General features: G+C 40.3%; 1 protein-coding gene across 9 annotated transcripts in view; it reads left to right on the top strand.

Moving 5' to 3' along the window:
* NEO1 (neogenin 1) overlaps window positions 1-22,833 on the top strand; it is a 158,089-nt gene that overhangs the window by 44,362 nt on the left and 90,894 nt on the right. For all 9 annotated transcript variants that reach the window (XM_064480726.1, XM_064480725.1, XM_064480724.1 and 6 more), the window contains exons 2-5: window positions 313-630; window positions 6,515-6,790; window positions 9,648-9,801; window positions 16,089-16,225. In XM_064480726.1, the coding sequence (XP_064336796.1) occupies window positions 313-630; window positions 6,515-6,790; window positions 9,648-9,801; window positions 16,089-16,225 (885 nt within the window). The remainder of the gene's footprint in view (window positions 1-312; window positions 631-6,514; window positions 6,791-9,647; window positions 9,802-16,088; window positions 16,226-22,833) is intronic.

The raw sequence follows: 22,833 nt of genomic DNA, 5'->3' as shown, positions 1-22,833 counted from the left end.
ATTTAAATACTTATGAATCCCATTGTAGGATTTGAAATAAAACTTGTTAGAAATCCGTATCATCTAACAGGGTTGGATTATCTCAGCTAACAGGGTCTTTTTTCCTAATATTTTCCTAAATGGGTCAGATTTTGATTTCCTAATACAAAGTAGGTTTTACTTATTAGACGTTCATAGAGAAATGACTGTACTTATGTATCACACCTAAAGAGGAAACCACTTAGGAGTAAGTTTTTGGACATGTTACCTTTTCTTATGGAAGTAGAAGAAAGTTTTGTTTCACTTTGTTCTTTTTCTTTATTACTTTTGTAGGATCCAGCATTCGAACATTCACTCCGTTTTATTTTCTGGTGGAGCCAGTGGACACACTCTCAGTTAGAGGCTCATCTGTTGTATTAAACTGTTCAGCCTATTCTGAACCTTCTCCAAAAATTGAATGGAAAAAGGATGGAACTTTCTTAAACTTAGTATCAGATGATCGACGCCAGGTTCTCCCAGATGGGTCCTTGTTCATCAGCAACGTGGTGCATTCCAAACACAATAAGCCTGACGAAGGCTACTATCAGTGTGTGGCCACTGTTGAGAGTCTTGGAACTATTGTCAGCAGAACAGCCAAGCTCACAGTAGCAGGTAAGTTTTGTTAAGTCAGTTATTTATATTTTCAAATTTTTATCAAGGTAAATCTTGATAGAAGCAGGATTATCCTAGAGTTCCGCTGAACTGGGAATAGCAAATAGGCTCATTTGACAAGTGTCAACTGAGCATGTGCTGTGTGGGGGGGATCCTGCGAGGACTTGCTCCGTGCTGTCGGGAATACGCTGCACACTTCTCCACTTTCTGATGGTTCAGATGATTTAGCTGCCATCAAAGTACTGAGCCAGTTCTTTTTTTTTTTTATCTTTTTAACTTGGAAACGACAAAAGAAATTGTGTAGGAAAATTGGGTCACTCTGATTGCTAACTTTCATACTTTGCAGCATAACCATTTAACGTGATTTCATAAAACTTGTAGTATAGCCTGAGTCTTGGTTCCTTTACGCCTTGACCAAGGAAATGACATTTAATTGGATTATTTAAAAATCTGTAGACTATATGTAGCCTGTATGTGATAGTATGTGTATTAATATTAAGGTGAAGAACAGAACGTTGTAAAGAAACATTCACTCCCTTTTAGAGCATCCTTATTTGAAGAATGTTGGAAAGTGTAAGAAAAATTAAGGGTCTAGAAGAGTAAGCTGTGGTTCCTAAATAAGTCATACTGTTTGTAATAGACATTGTCGTCCTCAGATCATTATTTCTACACTGAGAACCAGATGAAGTAAGTTTTTGTTAAGGGTCACACTGTACAAGAATTGTATCATCTTTTAAGTTTTCTATTCAGACTCACCTTGGTGAAGTGCTAGCATGTGAGAAAAGAATGTGGCTGAGACAGGTTTCCTGTTTCGTCCCCACTCCAGGGTCGTGGCTCCCCACCTCCTCCTCACTTCAGGGAGTATTTGCTGGTTCATTCCGAGCATGTTGGCTCTTTTTCTCTCCGGAGCTGAACACTCAGAGTTGAATTTGAGTGTGATGGACAGCCATTGTAATGGTTACCTAATCACAGGCTGAGGATGGGGGGAAAAAGGAGGAGAAAAGAATCAGGCCTTTTGACAGTTTGCCTTTTCTCTTTTTTCTTTCTTCTTCTTTTAAACATGTTTTTGCCAGACTTTCTCCAACATAATAAATAAGTCAGCATTATGCCTGACTGACCTGTGATGCCACTTAGGTCACTCACGTTTGCAGCCTCGCCTTTTAATCTTGACTTCTCCATCTCAGCTGTCCTCACGTCCAGTCACCAGGTCCAGTGAGTTCTGCTTCCTGATTTCTCTGTACGTGACCCGCATGCTCCTTCCTGATGCTCCTCCTTGTCATCCCAGCAGCCGTGTAACTGCCTGCTGCCTCATTCTTTCCCTCCTCCAACCCAGGCTGCTCTCTGTGGCCACAGCGCCTTCTCTCACCCTTCAGTGGCTCTCCAGTAAACAACGTCAGGTTAATGTCTAAACTCTTTTAACAGGCCTCTTGGGTCCTTTTATGATCCGGCCTCCATGAATCCAGCTTCATTTCTGAGTGCTCCACCCTGCTTCCGTCCCTGTCCACCCCCCCCCCCCCCCCCCCCCGTCAGCACGCTCACCACATTTTCAGCTCTGATAGTGTTGAATGTTTTCAGTTCCCTTCATCCTCTGCCTCTGGCCTTTGCTCATGGCTGCCTCCTTGCCTGTTAATTCTGTCCTCCACCTTTTCTTCTCTTTCTTCTCCTTTGCCAGATTTGTCCGTCATTCCTTTCAGTTCTTATCCTTTAGGAAGTGTTTTTGACCTTATATCTAAGTAAACAGGCAATTTTAATACAAAAGCCAAATTCTTTGGCTGCAGACAAGATTCTGTAGGAGAGTTGTTTAACCTGCTCTTGGCCTGGATGTCAACAGGAAATAATATCCAAGCTAAGAGATGAATTGAAATTCTTTTTAATAGTTGCATTGTATCCATTGTATACATATGTTGTGATTTATCCAGAGATTCCCTTTTTGATGAATTGTTAATGGATAAAAATTGATGTTATAGATAGTACTATATGGAACAAACTTTTGCAAATCTTTATTTATAGAGTAGACTATTAGAATTAGTAATTCTACTAGTTGCTGGATTGTAGGTTATACTTTGTGCTTGTCATTTAAAAAGACAGCACTGAACTGTTTGCCAGTTCCTCAGAATGCTAACCATAAAATTACCACATGAATGAGCAATTAGACTCCTAGGTATCTACCCAGGGGACATGAAAAGATATGTCCACACAACAATTTGTATGGGAATGTTCACAGCAGAATTATGCCTAATAGCTAGAAAGTGGCAACAGCCTGCATGTCTATCCAGTGATGAGTGGATAACCACACTGCCGTACATCACACATGGAGTGTTACTCAGCAGTGAAGAAGAATGATGAGCCTTAAAAACGTTATGATAAGTGGAACAAGTCAGCCACAAAAGACCACCTGCCATATGACCCCTTATATATGAAATGAAGTGTCCAGAATAAGCAAATACATGGAGTCAAAAAAGTAGATTGATGGTTTTCTAGGGCTGGGATGGGGGGAGTCACATAGGGTGTGGGAAATGGTGGGTCCAGGGAAGGGGGAGTGACCACAGGTGAGTATAGGGTTTCTTTAGGGGATGATGAAAATGTTCTAAAATTAGATTTTAGTGATGGTTGCACAACCCTGCATCTACAAAAGCCAGTGAATTGTGCACTTTAAATGGTAAACTTCATGGTATATAAATTGTAACTCAGAACTATTTTTTAAAAAAAGATGCTGCTGCCAGATTGCCGTTCTGAAGACTGTTGGTTAGAGTTTGTTTGCAGCAATAGCAGCTGACTGTGGCCAAGTCCAACAAGAAGGGGAGCTTGTGAAGGCACACCAGGTAGACAGCTCAGAGAAGTAAACTTGAGAGGTCTTTTTCTCTGGGCGCTCTCATATCTCCACCGCAGAAATTTTTCTTTTAACTGTGTGGGCCGTACCTTGGCTGTGGGCGTTTTGTGCCCAAAGGTGGGATAACTGAGTGGTCTAAATACAGACGGTGTTAATCCTTCTTGTCAACCTCACGTCTCACTGTCTCTCTCTCTCTTCTGCTATTCTCCAGAGGCACCAGGACAGGCTGGCCTCCTACTTGTGAGCACAGGAAGTTGCAGCATTTTCTACCTCGATATGTCAGTTACTATTCCTCCATCTGCTTTCCTTGTCCAGAAGCTTTTTGCAGTCTCTTGTCTGCCAGCTCCCCATATGTTGTTGTGGGGTTTGTATTTTAAAAAGTTACTCATTTTCATGAGACCACAGGAGGGAGAATATTTTGACTTTTTAAAAATAGAACCAGTTCCTGGTTTTATTTGATGCCTTTCCCCCAAATGTTATTAGTTTCTGTGTTTATCTTTTTTTTTTTTCCCTATTTTTCTGATTCCTGAAAGGTAGATATTTGGTTAATTTTATCTTTATTTCTTTCCTTCAAAAATCCCCTTGAGACTGATTTCCAAAATATTCAAACAGCTAATACAGCTTAATATCAAAAAAAAAAAAGCAACCCAATAAAAAAAAAAGAGCAGAAGACCTAAATAGACATTTCTCCAAAGAAGACATCCAGATGGCCAGCAGGCACATGAAAAGATGCGCAATGTCAGAGAAATGCAAATCAAAGCTATGGTGAGAGATCACATCACACCATTTAAAAAGACCATCATTAGAAAGACCACAAACGATAAATGCTGGAGAGGATGTGGCGAAAGGGAGCCCTCCTACACTGTTGACTTGAATGTAAATTGGTGCAGCCATTATGGAAAACAGTATGGAGATTCCTTCAGAAACTAAAAATAGACTGAAGAGCAGTGAGTACCTAGAACCCTGCCACTAACAAAAGGAAACCCTGCCTCAGAAAGTGCATTTCTGTGCCAGAGCTGTGTCCTAACCATCCTTTGGGCCTTCTGCTGGAAAAGCAGAAATCAAGTCTCCAGTGGTGCCTTTTTAATTAAGTCCTCTAGTACTATAGACTGAAGTAAAAAAATAAGAAAAATTGGTAGCAGGGCTCAAAAAGTGTGCCGTTTACGTATGGACTGGCAGGCCATCGTAGAACTAGCCAATCTGGAGTTACGTTTCTCATAGTTTAACGTTTGTTAGTCTTTAAGGAAACATTGTGTTGCATTCTAAGCAAGTCAGAGTCACTTTGTAGATATTATTGTTAATAACAGTAGTATTTGAGTGTATACCGAGCAGTATGCTATATATGAATTACTTACGTTAAATATTTAACCTTTTAAACAACCCTATGAGGCCTGTTATTGTTGTCATGTTACTGACGGAGAAACTGAGGCGTGGCAGTTAAATAACTTGCCAGTGTCAGACAGCCACGAAGGGGTGGAGTTGGGATTCAAAAATCAGATTATGTGACTCCAGAACTCATGCTCTTAACCGTTACATCTTGTGGCATCTACAGAGGATTTATAACTACATTTTTTGTTAATATTTTATTTTGAAATAATTTCAAATTTGTGGAATTGTTGCAAGAATGAAACCAAGAAAGTTAATGTATTCTTTACTTAGGTTTCCCAATATAAACATTTTACCACATCTGCCTTATCATCTAATATGCGCGTACCCAAATAAAATTTTTTCTGAACCTTAAGGCTAAGTTGCAGGCATTACCCCTACCTAAATACTTTGTGTGTATTTCCTAAAAACAAGGACCCTTTCCTAAATAAACATCCAACAATATTAGGAAATTAACCTTAGTAAAATACTAATGTTTAATCCATGGATACAATTCAGATTTCACTGGTTGTCTCAGTAATGTTCTTAGTAACAGATAACAGCAAAAGCAGAGACTTTGCCTCACCATCCGTCTTCCTTTCTGGTCCAGGATTACAAGTTTTATTTAGTGGTTCTCTTGGATTCTTATGATCTGAAATCGTTCTTCAGTTTATTCTGGTCTCATTTGGGATTTTCTGATTTTCCCCTATGAATAGATTCAGGTACATTTGCATTTTGGGGAAGAATATCGCAGAAGTGATACTTTATCCTTGTTAGTGCATCATATCAGGGAGCATGTGATGATTTGTTCCCTTCGTGGTGGTGGTACCTGTTTTACTTGGTTAAGATAGTCTGTACTGTGTCCCTCCACTCTAAAGGTAGTAAATACCTTGTGCTTTTATTAATTAGTAATAAGCATTTTGGGAAGAGATAATTTGATGCTCTGCAAATATCCTATTCCTCATCCAACTTTCACCTGCTGTTTCTAGTTTCCATTCTTGATTCTTCCCTGCATTAATTATCATTCCCCCAGATTTAGCCTGAGGAAGCCCCTTTTGATCTGCCTGCTCTGTCCTTTTGGTATGTCTGTGTTATTCTTTGGATACTCCCTTAGTTCCTGACAGAGATGTCCCAGATTCATACTGTACTTTGCCTGCTTCAGCCCTGAAGTCAGCCATTTCCCTAAGCAGCCTTGATTCCTTCTAGTGGAGAATGGTATTTAGAAATCAAGAGAAGGTCACCATATGTACTCATTGCTACTGGAGTGACGTTGGTTCTGGATTCTCTCTGGACAGAACTAGGGTGTGTGTGTGTAATAATTGTATATGAAACAGATATTTCTGTATATACATCTATCTGTATTTGTACATCTGTAATTTTATAAAACTAAGTTTACACTGACACCTCTATTCTAGTCCAATGCCGAAGGATTTATTCTACCCTTCTGCTTCTGATATTTGTACCTTGTTTCTTCAGTTATGAAGAATCTGACTCTAATTATTCCTAGTACATTTACTTACTTGGTTTGTATCCCTGTGTGTAGCCAGTTTCCCGACCCATGGACCTGCTTCTTGACTCTGATTCCGCTATACATGTGGCCACACAGGCTGAATTGCTCCTGGTTCTCATGACCACATTTTAAAGTAATATTTATCTACATTTTATTTCTTCTTTTCCTTTATTGTCCAGGTCTTCCAAGATTTGCCAGTCAGCCAGAACCGTCTTCAGTTTATGCTGGGAACAGTGCGATCCTGAATTGTGAAGTTAATGCAGATTTGGTCCCATTTGTAAGGTGGGAGCAGAATGGTCAGCCTCTTCTTCTGGATGATAGAGTTATCAAACTTCCAAGTGGAGCGCTGGTTGTCAGCAACGCCACTGAAGGAGATGGGGGCCTGTATCGCTGCGTGGTGGAAAGTGGCGGGCCACCAAAGTACAGCGACGAAGCTGAATTGAAAGTTCTTCCAGGTATTAATTTATCATCAGGACTGATGGCTTTATGTTTATTAATGGATAAAAACTGTCCTGTTAGAATTCTTCTTAATAAAGATTGTTAAATAGGTGGTGTGACATATTAATGCCAGAGTAAGGAGTTTCAGTTTCTCACACAGAGAGATAAGAAGAAAACATTCCAGAAAGATCCACTCTTTAGCGAATGTGTCGGTCAGTAAAAATGTATAGTTTTTTTAATAAATAAAAAATTAAAAAGCAGTAAAGTGTGTTCAATATCTTTGGCCTTCCCCTTGGCCAAAGAAACATTAACTTTGTGTCTTTTGTCAAACTTCTAAGTTCTCCTGTCTCCCTGTAATAGCATACTTTTTGTGGTTCTGCTTTCTCCCAATAGGAGGGTGCTTTTTATAGTTGCGTGTTTTCACTTGTAGGAATCCGAGTCACTCGGGCTAGCTCATGTAAGGGATGCACAGAGTGGTGACTGTTCATACAGCAGCTCTAGCCCCACGGGGCCGAGTCCATGCTGCGCCCCCATTTTAATGTCAGCTCAGCTCCTCTTCTCGTCTTCCCTTCTCTCTGTGGCTACTCACTCTTCCTGCCCCGTTAGCTCCTCATGATCTGTGTTGTGAACCTTTTCAGCTGTGCAGCGTCTGCTTGTCGTAACTTCCGCTCACCTGCAGCTCGTCGTAGTCCCTCTGGCCTCTTGATGTTTTGTGACCTTTCAGCTTCCGTTTCCACTGCCAGATGCCTGATTCTTTCCATGTTTCTCATTTCACATCTGAGTTGGTGAATATAATCAGACCATCCCTAGATTGTCTGGGCAGAGATTTTACATGTGATACTTCGTAGGCTCATTTTTAGCGGGTGGACTGGCTTGCAGACTAGGGCCAGTGTTGAGAGCACCCACTCCGCAGGGTGTTCCTGGTGGGCGTGAACTGATTTTTTTAAACGCAGTTTCTCTCCTTGTCGTCATTGTTCTTACCCTTTATCATTCCTGTCCCAGAGTATTCTCAGCTCAGCAGCCATGGTTATCTTTTAAGATGCTTATTAGATCATGTCACGTCTTTGCTCAAAACCTCCTAATGGTTTCCCACCTCAGAGTAAAGGTTAAAGTCCTTGGCCTGTGAGCTTTTTATTGTCTTAATGCCACCTCCCCCCGCAGCTCTCTTTGTTCATCTCATAGCCCTGTTTCCCTCACTCTGTGACTGTGGCCACCTTACTGCAGGACACTCCAAACGCTCTCTTGCTTAGGGCCTCTCGGCGTGCTGTTTGCTCTGCCTGGAACCCCCTTCCCTCGGATATCTGCCTGACTCCCTGTCTTACCTCTCTGCTCAAATACTACTTTATCAGTGAAGTCTTCCTTGACCATTGTTTAAAACAACAGTCTTTCATGTCTGTGCCAGTGCTTTCTCAAACGTCCCCCTTCATTTTACTTGAGAATGTATCACCATCTGATGTACTGTACCTTTTAGTTGTTGTCTCCCCCCCCCCCAATTAGTATGCAAGCTCAGTGAGGGCAGAGAATTTTGTCTGCTGCCAAGAATGGTAATTGGCACATGGAAGCCAATGAATATTTGTTGAGATTTGTTTGTGTCAATCAAAATTTGATTGATTGCTAAATAATTAAAGGTTGAAAAAGAACTGTTGCCGTATAGCCCTGTCTTCCAGCCTTCCTGACTTGCCTTTACGTGGAAGTGGGCATATTTTTTCTCTAAACCTGGAATAGCAGTCAAGCAAATCCTCAAAACTAGATTCAGGTAAATAAGATTCGGTGTCAAAGGCTGAGCCACCACGAAATACCTGAAGCAAAAACAAAGTACTGAATGTTTTGTTGACTTAAGTAAGGGAGAGCTGTGTTTGTCGAGCATTGTCATCTTGAATAATGCAAACCTCTGATCTCCTGCAGAATTTTTGGGAAGACATTGTTTTTGGCGTGTTGGTTAAGAGGCTGGGATGGGTTGATGTCAGTCATGGAAGCATGTTTGATGGTTGGTTACAGAGATGAGAGCAAGACCAGCCTTAGAAGCAAATCATCCCACTGCCGAATGGCTGGCTTTTAAAGCCCGAGGCTGTTACTTGTTGGTTGGCCTTCAAAGGCAGGTTCACTGAAGTGAGTTGTACTGATCTACTGTACGTGTTTACTTGTTGCCATGGCTACAGGACTGTCATCGAGTTGGCTGCACAAGCCAACGTCTCTTTGCCTGAGAGCAGTCTTTTTTCTCAAAACTTAACAGTAGAAATGTCACCCCATCAAGTAGAGAACCTTGTCTTCCACCCAAGAGTGTAGCCTTTTCATATGCTCGTAAGAGGGCAGCTCTAAAGTGAACACACGTGCAGTGTGGTTGCCTGACAGTCACGTCATGGTAAAAATCAAAGGATTGACAGTAAGGGAGCAAACTAAAAAAGGTGAAGCTCAGAGATTTTCAGAAGTAACACACAGACCCAGGGAAGGAAAGGAACCCTCCTGTGATGTCCCTGTGAGAGGGGAGGGCGCTGCTGCGGGTCCAGAGCTTGCTCACTCTTCTCTCTGTTTGTACCACTCATGAAGCATTGACTTTATGTTGCCTCTGAAAGTGAGGCGAACTCGTGTCAGAGCTCACCCAGGTGCCCAGTAAGCACCTTGAGGACTGGAGCTGTAACTTAGACCTAACCTTTAAGGCCCCCAGAGAGCCTGGCACAGAATGTTGCACATGGAAATTACTAAGGAGCGTTTGCTAGTTTAAATGGAATTTTCTTGTCACTTTTGCTTAAAGTACTTTGTTACATAAAACCACACGGACAGAATAGGAATTTGCTGTTTCTCATCGTTAACGTGGTAAAGTGCTTGCTTTCTTAATCATTGTCTTTTGTTTAAATTTTTTTTTTTTTTTTTTAGATCCTGAGGTTACATCAGACCTGGTGTTTTTGAAGCAGCCTTCTTCCTTAGTCAGAGTCGTTGGTCAGAGAGCAGTGTTGCCGTGTGTGGCTTCGGGACTCCCTACCCCGGCCGTTAGATGGATGAAAAACGAGGAGGCACTTGATGCACAAAGGTAACGCTGCCTGCTGAAGAGCCCTTTCCAGCCTTGGCTTGAGACTTGGTCTAATCCTATTTGGGACTATCGATTGAAGTGCTTCTCTCTTTTATTTTTATTTAAACACATCATAATGCTCATTTATCATCCCCGAAGTACGTTTATATGCTGTATATGATTGGAATGTTTAAAGGAAAAAGTGCTTTTAAGATCTTAAGGAGTAATTATTCCATTTGTCTTTTCTGAGCTGCGATATGCTTAGCTTAAGGCCTCAGGATCTCCTTCCCTAAATTGTTGCAAGAGTTCCAGCCCCAGCTACCTGAGACTTTTCACTCATCTCATGTGCATTTTGTTGATAGTAGTTTTTTTCTTTACTCAAACAGTGAAAGAAAATGTATTCCTCATTCGTTTGTTTTTGCCTTTTAAAATCATACCAGCCTTCTTCTAGAATCACAGATTTTTCATCTTCCACAGAAGCCTTTTCTGTTGACATCAGTGACCCTTTGATCCCTCCCAGCCCCCCTCATTACTTGCTGTTGTCGTGGGTGCTTTTCTCAGTTGTATTCTGGTAAGAGAACGGAGATGGTGCTGCTGGTGGTGGTGATGTTTTGCGTCCAAAACAAAGCCATCCTGTGCATGGTAGGGTGTTTAGCACCATCACTGGCCCAAGAGATGCAGTTGTGACAACCAAGTGTTTCCAACTGCTGCCAGATGGCTCTTGGGGGACAAAATCATCCCCAGTTGAGAATCACTGTTTGAGAGTAGGGCTGTCCCATAGAAGTATGGTGCAAACCACATATATGATATGATAACTCACAGAGAAAAAAATGTGACAATGAGTGTGTATATGTCCACGAATGACTGAAAAATTGTGCAGAACACTGGAATTTGACACAACATTGTAAAATGATTATAAGTCAATAAAAAATGTTAAAAAAAACCCACATATATGAAAAATTTTTGGCACAGGTGCACTACAGAATTCAATAACAGTTTGTGCAATGTACTGATTAAAGTGAAATGTAGTTCTACCAAAACAGTAAAGTTTGTGTTTAGTATTGCTTCAGCTTTTATGTTTAAATAAATAAATAAAATAACTCAGTTCCTCAGTCATTTTAGCCCCATTTCAAATGTGAGTTCAGCACAGTCCCAAGATACAAGATAAACATAAAAATCACTTTTATTTCTATATTCTAGCAATGAACATGTGAACACAAATTATAAATACAGTAGCGTTTGTAATTTGAAATATATAGGTGTAAATCTAATAAAGCTTGTTAAATTTATGTGGTAAAAACTATACAATGCGCATGAAAGAAATTGAAGAAGAGTTAAATAAGTGGAGAGACAGTGTGTGTCCCTGGATCGGAAGAATCGGCATAGTGCAAATGTCAGTTCTTTTCAAATCGATATACAAGTTAACTCAATTCTTGTCAGAGTCCCAGCAAGATTTTTTTATAGATATATATATAAGATTATTCCAAAATTTATGTGGAAAAGCAAAGGAACTGGAGTAGTTAAAACTTTTTTTTTTTAAGTGGCAACAGTCAGTTTACCTGATTTCAAGACTTACTGTGTAGCTACAGAAATCAGGACTGTCCGACGTTGCTGGTTAGACAGACACACGTATCGGTGGGATAGGATGGAGAATCCAGACATAGACCAGTACAAAATGCCCAACTAATTTTTGACAGAGATGCAGAAACTGTTCAATGGAGGAGAGATTGCCATTTCAACAAATGCTTCTGGAAGAATTGGACACTGATCCATACACAGAAAACTGAACATCAAATGAAGCCCCACACCTTGTATAAAAACTTAACTGAAAATGGGTCATGGACCTAAATGTAAAATGCAAAATGAAATTTTAGAAAAGAAACATAAGAGGAGATCAGAATCGAGGCCTCGGCAATGAGTTCCTAGATTTGACATCAGAAGCACAATCTGTAAAAGGAAAAATTGAAAACTGGATTTCATCAAACTCAAAACTTGGGTTCTGTGAAAGCCCTTGTTGAGAGGATGAAAAGATAAGCTACAGAGTGGGGGAGAACGTTTGCAAACCACATCTCTAACAGAGGCCTAGTATCTAAAATCTGTAAAGATGTCTCAAAACTCAGTAGTTAAAAAAAGCATATAATTCATTCAGTTAGAACATGGGCAAAAGGCGTGATAGGTGTTTTCACCAAAAAAGATACACAGATGGCAGATAAGCACAAGAGAAGTTGTTTACCACTACTAGCCAGTAGGGAGCTGCACATTAAAACCATGGTGTATCACTGCATACCTATCAGCATAGCTAACATTTTTTTTAAAGTGTCCATTCCAAATGCTGTTAAGTATGTGGGGAAATGGGCTCCCTCCAACATTGCTGATAGGAATGTGAAATGGTACGGCCACTCTGAAAAACTGGCGGTTTCTGGAAAGAACGTATTGCAGCTGCCACGTGACCTAACATTTACATTGTTGGGCATTTATCCTGTAGAAATTAACTTGGGTCCTCACAGAAACCTTCACACGTATGTTCATAGCCACTTTATTCATAATAGCTCCAAACCCGAAACAGCCCAGATGTCCTTCACTGAATGAACGGTTAAGCAAACGATGTGTATCTATACTGTGGAGTTGCTGTTAAGCAATAAAGGGAATGAACTTGTGATACTTGGAACGACCCGGGCAAACCTCCAGAGAATTATGCTGAGTGAAAAAAAGCCAATCCCCAGAGGTTACATACTGTATGATTATTTATGTAACATTCTTCTTGAAATGACAGAATTAACTAAAATGGAGAATAGATTATTAGTGGTTGCCAGGGGCCAATAAGGAGCGGGGGAAGGAAGGGAGGTGGGTGTGGCTATAAAAGGGCAGTAACAAGGGACCCACTTGGTGACGGAAGTGTCAGTCTCCTGGTTGTAGTTTTACCAGATGTTGCTGTTGTGGGGAGCCAGGTATAGGATACCTGGAATCTCTGTATTTCTTAGAACTGCATGTGGATCTACAGTTACCTCAAAATAAAAAGTTTAAAGAAAAAAGCAAATGAGAGAAAAAGTTTTGTGCCAGAGAGTTTGTCAGACTTCGCTTACACCTACGCTGCTTTCCTCCTGTTTCGGAAGATGAGGTGTCTGAGAAGTCCTTTGGTGCCCTGGATGTAACTAGTAATAACTCCATTCTCTCTAGTGCTTTTGTGCGTCCTCCAGTGTCTCCCTCTCCAGTGACCACTTCTCTTCTGCCCTTAAACAAGGCTTGCTTCTCTTACTTAAATAACAGCAGCACGCAAAGAACTAAACAAGTCGTTTTCCTTTTGCGTTCTCCTTTACACTTCCTGCCCTAACCTTAAGGGTCGTCTTTGACGTGTGTTTCTTCCTCAGCTTCTCTGTCCCATCCGTCACCTGACCTCCTAAATATCTCTGAAATCCACGTATACTGCTACCGCCTTATTCCAAGCCACTGACAGCTGTCACCGCCGTTACTGCAGAAGCCCCAACTCTTCTCCAACCCCGCGTGGACTCTGGCTTCATTTCAGAGACATCTTCGTGCTCCTACGAGAGCAGCCTTTTCAGAGCTCAGGTCTCACCACATCATTGTCAACCCCCCACCTACTTTTTAAAATGATGGATTTCCCATTGTTTTTGAGTGAAGGACTCAAATTCTTAAAATGGCTTTCAAAGGCTTGCTGGCTCCATTCTCATCTTTTTCTTCCTTTTTTCCTCCTACACCTGACCACACTTGTGAATTTCAGACCCCAGATGCCCTGTGATCCTTTATGCCACAGTTCCCTAGGCTTTCTGAAATCTTATGTTCTAGTCTTTCTTTCTGAAATCTTTTCCTCCCCCAGTATTACTTTGCTCCTGCTCGCTCTTCAGATAACTGCTCAAGGGTCACTTTTTTCAGGAAAATCTGTTTATTTCTGATTTCCTGGCAAGTTCTCTGGTATACCTTTTTGTAGAATTACCATCTTTCCCCTTGAGTTGCATGACAGCACTGGTTGATTTTCTTGCTCACTGCTGCATCCCAGCTGCAACCTGACACATACAGGCACGCCAGTAGATATTTGTTACATGAATGAATAAATCCTTTTCCTTAACTTCGTCATCCAGCTCTTTTTGAGAGCGGCCGTTACTTTTTTGCCTTCTCTTCACCCCTGTTGTTGCTGCTGTAATTCATCTTTTCCTCTTTAATTCTGAACCATTACAGTAGCTTGATAATTTCCAGGCTTTTCTCTGTTCCCCTTGTTTCTTTACTGAATCTGCTCATGTTACTGATCTGCTTAAAAAAGCCTTTCCCTTTCGCTAAGGAAAACAGGTCTCCCTAGCGCCCTGAGCTCTCCTAGACCGACCCCTAGCTACTCAGGGACTCATTTTTACAGACACTCCTTGTGTCCCGCAACACTCAACTGAACTTGGGTCTGTTGACCATGAATACTTTTCCCCCAGTTGTTTCTGCTGCATGCGTCTGTGAACTTTGGAGTTCTCAAAGCCTGGTTGCCGTTTTACTCTGGGCCATCATATGTTATGTGAACAAGTTAAATGAATTCTGCCAAGCTAATGGGCAGTCTTCCTCCCAGGCTTCTTTTAAGGGACGTAAAGTCAGCTTCATTAAGAAAGACCAACTTCTACTTTACCTGTACTCACTTAAGGCAAATATGAGGCATAAATATCAAGAATATTTTTAGCATAGTTAGGAGATATAAATTAACTGTATCTCATCTTCAAAGGTACCATACCAACTAGTGTTGGTGTCATATGTGTGTAGTGCTGATTGCCCTTTTGTGAACATTGTTTTCCATTTCTGAAACTTAGTGGTGATTTTGTCCAAGACTAAGGTTTTTATTTTAATTTTTGCAATTTTTTTCATACTTTGTGAGGCGCCCAAGCCCTGTCTTGGCCTCTGTTTATTTTATCCTGGTCGTTCTTGCTCCTATAATCCGTCACGTAAAGTTGAAATTTGAGGATATGGATACGATCGATATTTCACATTGAAAGGCCACTTGATAAAGTTTAGTCATGACCCTGCTGTTTCTTAGAGAAGTCACAAAACCTGATTCTGGTTTTTCTTTCTTTGTCCAGAAACTTAATCTTGCTGATTGGATTCAGGAAGGCTAACAACCCAGCCTCAGAGTGAAATTTAAGCCAGGCCAGCACTTTACGTAGGATGAGACGTGTAGTACAGACTGAACGGTCATTTCCTCTGACTTCCCCCTGTCAGGAATTCTATATGAAAAGCCAAATTATAATCAGAACATTTTTTTTTCGAGCATAGATACAGACAGGAAACGTAACAATAGTGGGATTTGAGAGAAAAATCTGCCTATGGAAACCAGTTTAGATGTAGGACCTCAAAAATAAAACTGTTAACTCTTTGAACTCTGCAAATTAACAAACTTACTCAACTTACAAAAATTTGATCGGAATGTTGATTTGTGATTTCTTCCTTGCTGTTATAGGATCACTTTGCTTCCTCTTTAAATTTGGAGAGAATATTTAAAGAAGCAGCAGGGAGAGAGAGAGAGAGAGAGAGGGAATCAGGGAAAGAGCAGATCAGATTTTCTTGCTTTCTGGTAGCTACTTTCCTTTCCAAAGGTAACTTCAAATAATGTAAAACACATCTTAATGTTTATATAGCAAAACTGCTTTATAAAAATATTTCACCTGTACAAAAAATGAAGTACTGTCTTTAGGTAGACTTAAGCCACTCTGCGGGGTTAGTAATGATCAGCATTCTTGTCGACAGTAGCATAGTGGTAGCTGGTTCCCGTCCAGCTGCCACCCCCAGGAAGTGGCTCTCCGGCATCTGTTCTCTCTCCTTCCCTCCCTCTTTTCCTTCCTTTCCTAGCCAAGCCACCATAGGAAACTTTCAGTAGGCACTGTGACCCCATGACTCCTGCTCTGACCTGACCTTTGCCCTCTCTGCTAGTCATCTCAGTGTGGCAGAGCTGTGGGGATGTGACTCTCAGATTGATTCCAGACTTCAAAATTACATAATTTGAAAAAAAAAAAAAAGATTGAGCAGAGTAGGGAGGCAGGGATGGACTGTGGGGAATGGAACTGGCACAAAACTAGTATCCCTTTGGAAATGATGAAGGTGTCAGAGGCAATTCATTGTAAAGGTTTCGATTGGCATTTGTGATATTTATGCATGTAAAATATGAGCAAAGCTAATTGGACTGAATTAAATTCTGGTGTTTTATGTTGGTCTCAGCCCACCTATAGCTACATACATAATACTGTCCAAGTGTTTTCTCTGTTTATGTGGAGATGTCCCCAGGTATTATCTTCCTTGTTCTGAAATGTATCCTTTTTTTAACGCAGCTCTGGAAGATTGGTGTTGCTGGCAGGCGGCAGCCTGGAGATCGGTGATGTCACCGAGGACGATGCTGGGACTTACTCTTGTATAGCTGATAATGGAAATGAGACAATTGAAGCTCAGGCAGAGCTTACGGTACAAGGTATGCAAGTATTTCTGGTATAAATTTAAAAACCGGTGTACTTGATGGGTTTGCTAATTGTTTAACATTCATGTGGAAGAGACAAGACAGCATAATAGTTTGAAACCTAAGCGTTAAACCAGACTACTTGGGCTCAGATTTACTTCTCTGAGTCTCATCTTGCTCATTTGTTAAGTGGAGATAACAAGGGTCCTGACCTCGCTGGAGTTGTTTTGAGGATTAAGAGTCAGTACTTGTAAAACTCCCAGAACAGTGACTAGAATACGGTAAGAGCTCAAAGTTAGTTACCGTTGTTATTATCTGTGGTAGTAAAGTGGGAAAGGGTGTGATCTGGGGCATGTGCAGGTTCCAGCTCACTTTTCTTGCCTCAGAGTGCTCTCTCACAAAGACTTCTCGTTCTCTGACCCCGAACCATATATCTCCTACGTGTTGGTGTTGACCCCTTTCGGGTGAATAGTTCACCCAGGAGAGAGTGCGCTGTGGCTCTCAGTCTAACATGGTCACCTGTTGATTTGATGATTTCTTTCTTTTCAACCAATGCTGATCATCGCAGCATCTCCCTTACAGCTTCTCTGATTCAGCAGTCGGAGGAAATGACCGTGGCATGTGCATGTCGTCTCTTCCTTATCCCCGTCCCCCTTGCCCTTCTTCCATATGGAAATATCCCCTCAAAGGAGCACTTGCTGTCTCTCCTGTGACTTGTCTGCACCCTCAATTATCTTTGTTTCAAATGAAAATCTTGTAAGACCTCCGTTACATTATTTTGAGGGAAATCCAACATTACTTGGTATATGGAGGTTGTACATTAGCTTGTGATGGTTGTGATCAGCTTGTCTCAAATTGTGCCGATAGAGTGCTTCCTGATCTGAAGTTTGGGATGCTTTTGTTTTTTACAGGAGTGTTTGTTTCTCTTGGTACATTTTGTGGGTTTCAGAGTGGGAAGTAGAGTGGCCACGTTCCTACTCTGATAGTCCCCATAAAAAGCTGGTGTAGATGTCAGGCAAAAAAGCAAAATGCGTCACTAGATATAAAGTGGGACATTAGGCATTAATAAGAGTTAATCTACCAGGACAATAGAACAGCTCTGAATGTGTGTGTACCTGTAACATAATCCCAAATATGAAAAGCAGAGACTGGGAGAACTGTAAGGAGGAGGAGACAAGACAAACCTACAGTCATGCTGATGGATTTTAACACACTCAGTAACAGATAGACTGTGTAGACCAAAGCAAACAAATGCACACAAAACCACAGATAGTTAAGAAGAACTGAACATACAACCAGCAGACTTGACCTCATTGACATTTGTAAAATACTGCACCAAACAAAGGGATAAACTCTGTTTTTTATAAGTGCCAATGAAACCATCACTAAAATATAGGGGATGCTTAGAGGAAATTCATAGCCTTAAGTACATGTCTTAGAAGAGAAGAAAGGCTGAAAACTCAGTCACTTAAATATCCATCTCAAAAAGTTAAAAAAGGAATAGCAGATTTAACCCAAAGAAAATAGAAGGAAAAGAGCAAAAATTAATGAAATAAAAACTAAACATTCAAAATAGAGTTTTATCAAGGCAAAGTTGGTTTTTTGTAAAGAAGAACATTGATAAACCCCTGACAAGACTTACATGTAACTTGACAAAGCTCTTTCTTTAGACCAAGAGTCAGTGAACTATATATAGTTCACGGACCAAATCTGCCTGCCAGCTCCTTGTTTTTTTCGTTTTTTTTTTTTTTTTACAACCTATGAACTAAAAATAGTTTATATAGTTTTAAGTGGTTTGAAAATACCAGAAGAATAATATTTAGTGACATAGAAAGATTTTATAAAATTCAGATTTTATTGTCAGTAAATAAAGTTTTACTGGCACACAGTGACCCTCATGTATGTATTGACTGTGGCTGATTTCACACTACAGCAGAGGAACTGAATAGTGTGATAGCGACCACGTGGCCCAGAAAGCCTAAAAGATTTACCATCTGGTCCTTTTCAGAAAAAGTTTGAATTCCTGATACAGACTCTGTAAAGAGTCTATAGGTGAATAAGGTCAAACAAAGATAGGTAAACCAGTAGAAAATGGGCAGGACTCGAACAGCCGCCTCACAGGTCTCCAGGTGGCTGTTAAACATTTGAAAAAGTGGTTGGTATTATTGGTTTTCAGAGGAATGTAAATGCCACAATGAGGTACCACTGTACTCTACCAGGTTGGCTAAAATTAAAGAAACAAACAGTACGAGGTGTCAGCTAGGACGAGGAACACTGGGGACTCTCACTGAGTGCTGGTAGGACTGTACGTTGATACAAGCACTTTCAAATACTGTTTGGCAGAATCTCCTAAATCTGCACACAGACCTATCTTCTGATACAGTGGTTGTATTTCTAGGAGTATACTCGTCAGAATGTGTGTGTGTGTGTGTACTTATATATGCATCAGAAACATGCACAGTAATGTTCTCACCAGCTTTATTCGCAGTAGATCACAACCGGAAACAGTTGAATGGATAAATAGTGTTCTAATCACGCAGAGGCATGTTATCAGCAATGAAGACGGACAGACCACTGCTCAACAACATGGATAAATCATTAAGCACCACTGAAAGAAAAAAGCCAGGCATGAAAGAACACAGACTGTTTGATTCCATTTTTATAACGTTCAAACATAAGCAAAACGAATCTGTGGTTATAGAAGTGAGGACAGTGGTCACTTTTGGACAAGGAGGGTGAGCGGCTACTGCACAGTGGGGTTTCTGGGCTGCTGATACTCCGTTTCTCAGTCTGGGTGGTCGTGACAATAATTCTAGCCATTGATGTTAACGTGTCACGTGAAGTCTTTCTTGCTGTTTACAGATAAGAAGTCATTATGTCCAAAACATTTTTGGAAATTTTTATTTTGAATCTTGTCCCACAACTGAAAGTATTTGTTTCTTTTCCTGGTGAGGAAATCAGTCTATGAGAAATGATCAGAGATTATATTTGTATAAATATTTATTTAGACAGTTATTTTTATATTTATAGTCATTCCTGTCTGATTGCTATTATTCTTTAAAAAGTTATACCTACAGGAAATACCATAGTGAGTGTTAATGCAGAAAGGGTTATAAGTTCATTCTTCATCTGTTAAATATTTCAAATTTATTGTTTTATCATTAGCTCCTGGGATTTCTACACATGCTGTGACGTGAATTAGCCCATTAGGTATTTCCTGTCATCTCAGATTGTTGATAACACTTAAAATGGGTCATGAGTTGTTTTTTTTTTAAAACAGGATTTTTTTTTCCTTTTCTCTTAAAACATTCATAATGGTCTGTGATACACATTTTCTCTTCCTCCCCAAAAGAAGAAATTTTTCCATTTGTATTTTTGTGGGATAAATTGTAAATTGACTTTGTCAGTAGTCATAACAAACCCAGCACTGAAGTTTTCAGTTCCACCGTGTTTCTCTGAAGTGGTGCCCTGACGTCATTCTGCTTCTCCTCCTCGTCTCTCTCTGATCTCTGTCCACACTAAGACCCTCATCTCCCCCTTTCTCCCAGTCTTCTTCGTGGTCTCACTTCCCTTTACTTCATGGTTAGTTACAGTCTTCTACTCTCATTTACTAGAACTGTCAGTTCTCTTGGCTTAGATAAAGCATACCCTTAAGGCACATGTACACGAAACACATCCTTCACGTGTGGGAGGTCCCCCAGGGAAGCAGTAAAGAGCACGCCCGGGTTCCAGTCTGAACTGCTGTTACTTACTCAGCTGTGTGGATTTGGCCAAGTTGTTTAACTTACCTGCATCTTAGTTTCTTCAACCAGTTAAATGGGTTGTTATAAGGGTTACTTAAACTTCCGGCACTTTTCCACCTGGACCTGGGATAGAAATGAAGTCATCTTTACCAAACTGCCTTTAGTGTCCTGAACATACTGTGCAATTTGATGGCTCTGTTTGCCTGTATCCTCGCACCCCTCCTCACATTTCCAGATAGTCTCAAAGAATAGTTCCCCGACCCTTCTTTGAAGCTTTCTACTGTTTCCCAGTTCCGATTATAACAATAACCAACATTTTACTGGTCTTTTTGTCCAAGAGATTTCTTAGGTTGAGATCATGTCAGTGGTTTTCAGACTTTGGAAAGGGGCCGGGCAGGGAACTAAGGTTAAATCTCACGAGGAACTAACTCTTGTGGAAGCTGGGCAGGGTAGGGGTGGAGATTCTACACCCTGTCCCCTCCATTCCTTGCTTAGATTTTTCTCTTGTCCATGATTACAAATACAGAGTTTCAGTGACTATCTTAAAAGTAGTATCAAAGGTATTTTTAAGCAGTGCTTTTTCACTGTCTCCTGTAAATTAGGCAGAAGGCAGAATCCAGTGTCACAGGAGATACAACCAAACAGGGTACGGTCCTCATCCTCAGGGGTGCAGTAGGCAACACAGAGAAGCGATTGAGCACTTCCAGCCCCGGATGACAGAAGCTGCAGTACTGTGTGTCAGCTGTGCCTTCGAGGCCCAGTCTTGTCCAGTGATGGTTGTTCAGAAAGTGGAGGGAGAAAAATAATACTTGATGTTTTTAACGGATAGATTTATTCCTTGAATTCTCGATATCACATTGCGAGTCAGAAAAGGATCATGAATCCATACTTTTTAGAAAGAATTGTCCTTTGCCATTTGTGACAACATGGATGGACCTCGAGGGCATTATATAAATGAAATGCGTTAGAGAAAGCCAAATGCCGTATGATCTCTCTGATACATGGAATCTTAAAACCACCACCACCACCACCAACAAAACGAGCTTATAGATACAGAAAACAGAAAAATAGATTGGTCGTCAGGGTGGAGGGTGGCTGAAATGAGTGAAGGAGGCCAGAAGATACAGGCTTCCAGCTATAAGATAAATAAGCCCTGGGGATGTAATGTATAGTAAACAATATTGTATATTTGAAAGATGCTGAGAGAGTGACTCTTAAAAGTTCTCATCACAAGAAGAAAATTTGTAACTACGTTGCTTGATGTTAACTAGACTTACTGTGGTGATCATTTTGCAATATTACATGTATTGAATCGTTACATTACATTGTATACCTGAAAGATGTATAATGTTATATGTCAGTTATTTTGCAGTAAGAATTTTTATTTAAGAAAGGAATATTTATGTGACGGTTAAAATTCTATAGTGATCACACCAGCCAAAATAGTTTTCCTCTATAGCCTTGGAGGAAAGTTTACACGGACAGAATTAGGCTTGTGAACTTTGAAATACTGAGAAATGACAAGGGTCAGTTGGGTGTTCTGTGTCATTGTCAGAAACCAGATCATTTGGCAAAATGCTGATCTTCGCCATCCATTTCAATTTCCATCTCACATGGTATTACTCTTTTTTCTCAGCTGTTTTTCAAATTGTGGTACTTTTCTTTTAAAACCCTTAATCATAGTAATTTTCAACTAATAAGAATAATGGGGTAAAGAATATTTTTTACCTAAGGAAAAAATCTTTTCAGTTTTTTTCAGTATTTTTGAGTTGGGGAAATTTCATAATAAAACATTGAAAGAATTTTACAGCAGACACCCACCAACTAGAGTCTACAATTGACATTTTATTGTAATTGCTGTGTCACATCTATCACTTGATCTGTTCATCTTAATTTTTTGATACATTTCAAAGTAAGTGGCAGACATCCCCACGTGCTTCAGTATTCACATCATTAGCTAGAGAGTAATATTTTAATTACGGGTTTTTTGTTTTTGTTTTGAGGTAAGATTTATATACAGTGAAACACACAAATCTTAAGTGTGATGTTAATATATTCCAGCAAATATGCATTACTGTACAGCCAAAACCCCTATCAAGAGATAGCGTATTACTGCCACTGAGAAAGCTCCCTTCCCAGGAAATCCTCTCCTTACCTCCCCAGAGCTGTCTGCTCTTTTGTTTTTTAACCAGTGTCTTAGTTTTGCCTCTTCTAAAGCGTTATATAAATGTAATCATGTTGTCTATACTTGTTTATGTAAGGCTTCTTTCGCAAAGCATAACATTTTAAATTCATTCATGGTGTTGCATATATTAGCAGTTGGTTCCTTTCTGTTGCCGAGTAGTACTTCTGAGTATTATGTTGCTGAGCAGTATTTCTGAGTATCATGCCAGACCTTTTCCCAAAATGGTTGTACCAGTCTGCATTCCGGCCAGCCACATGTGTGAGTTCTCTTTGCTCCGTTCTCTGGCCAGCGTTTGGTGTGGTCCGTCTTTTTAATTACAGTCGTCCTGGCTAGTGTGTAATGGTACCTCTCTGTAGTTTTAATTTGGATTTCTCTCGAGACTAATGATGTTGAATACTTGACCATCTGCTTATTGGTCATTCCTGCATCTTCCTTTCTGAGGTGTTTTCTAGATGTTCTAAACAAGGTTGGTTTCCTGTGTAGATGATACACATGTTTGTCCATCTTATTAAAAAGATTCTTACAGTGTTGTGTTAGGGAATTGTCTGTTTATTGGTACTTGAAAGAAATGGACAATAGAAAATTTAAAATACTGATTTAATTTCAGGCCTTTGCTTTAGGTGATTTCTACTTCTATTATTTTTGAATTTGAAAATTTTCTCAGTATAGCTACTTGAATTTGTTTTGAAGAAGCA

The sequence above is a fragment of the Camelus dromedarius genome, chromosome 29 (assembly GCF_036321535.1).
Source record: "Camelus dromedarius isolate mCamDro1 chromosome 29, mCamDro1.pat, whole genome shotgun sequence".
NCBI classification, from domain to species: Eukaryota; Metazoa; Chordata; class Mammalia; order Artiodactyla; family Camelidae; genus Camelus; species Camelus dromedarius.
The sequence above is the reverse complement of the archived record's forward strand: the minus strand, read 5'-3'. Positions and strand labels throughout refer to the sequence as shown.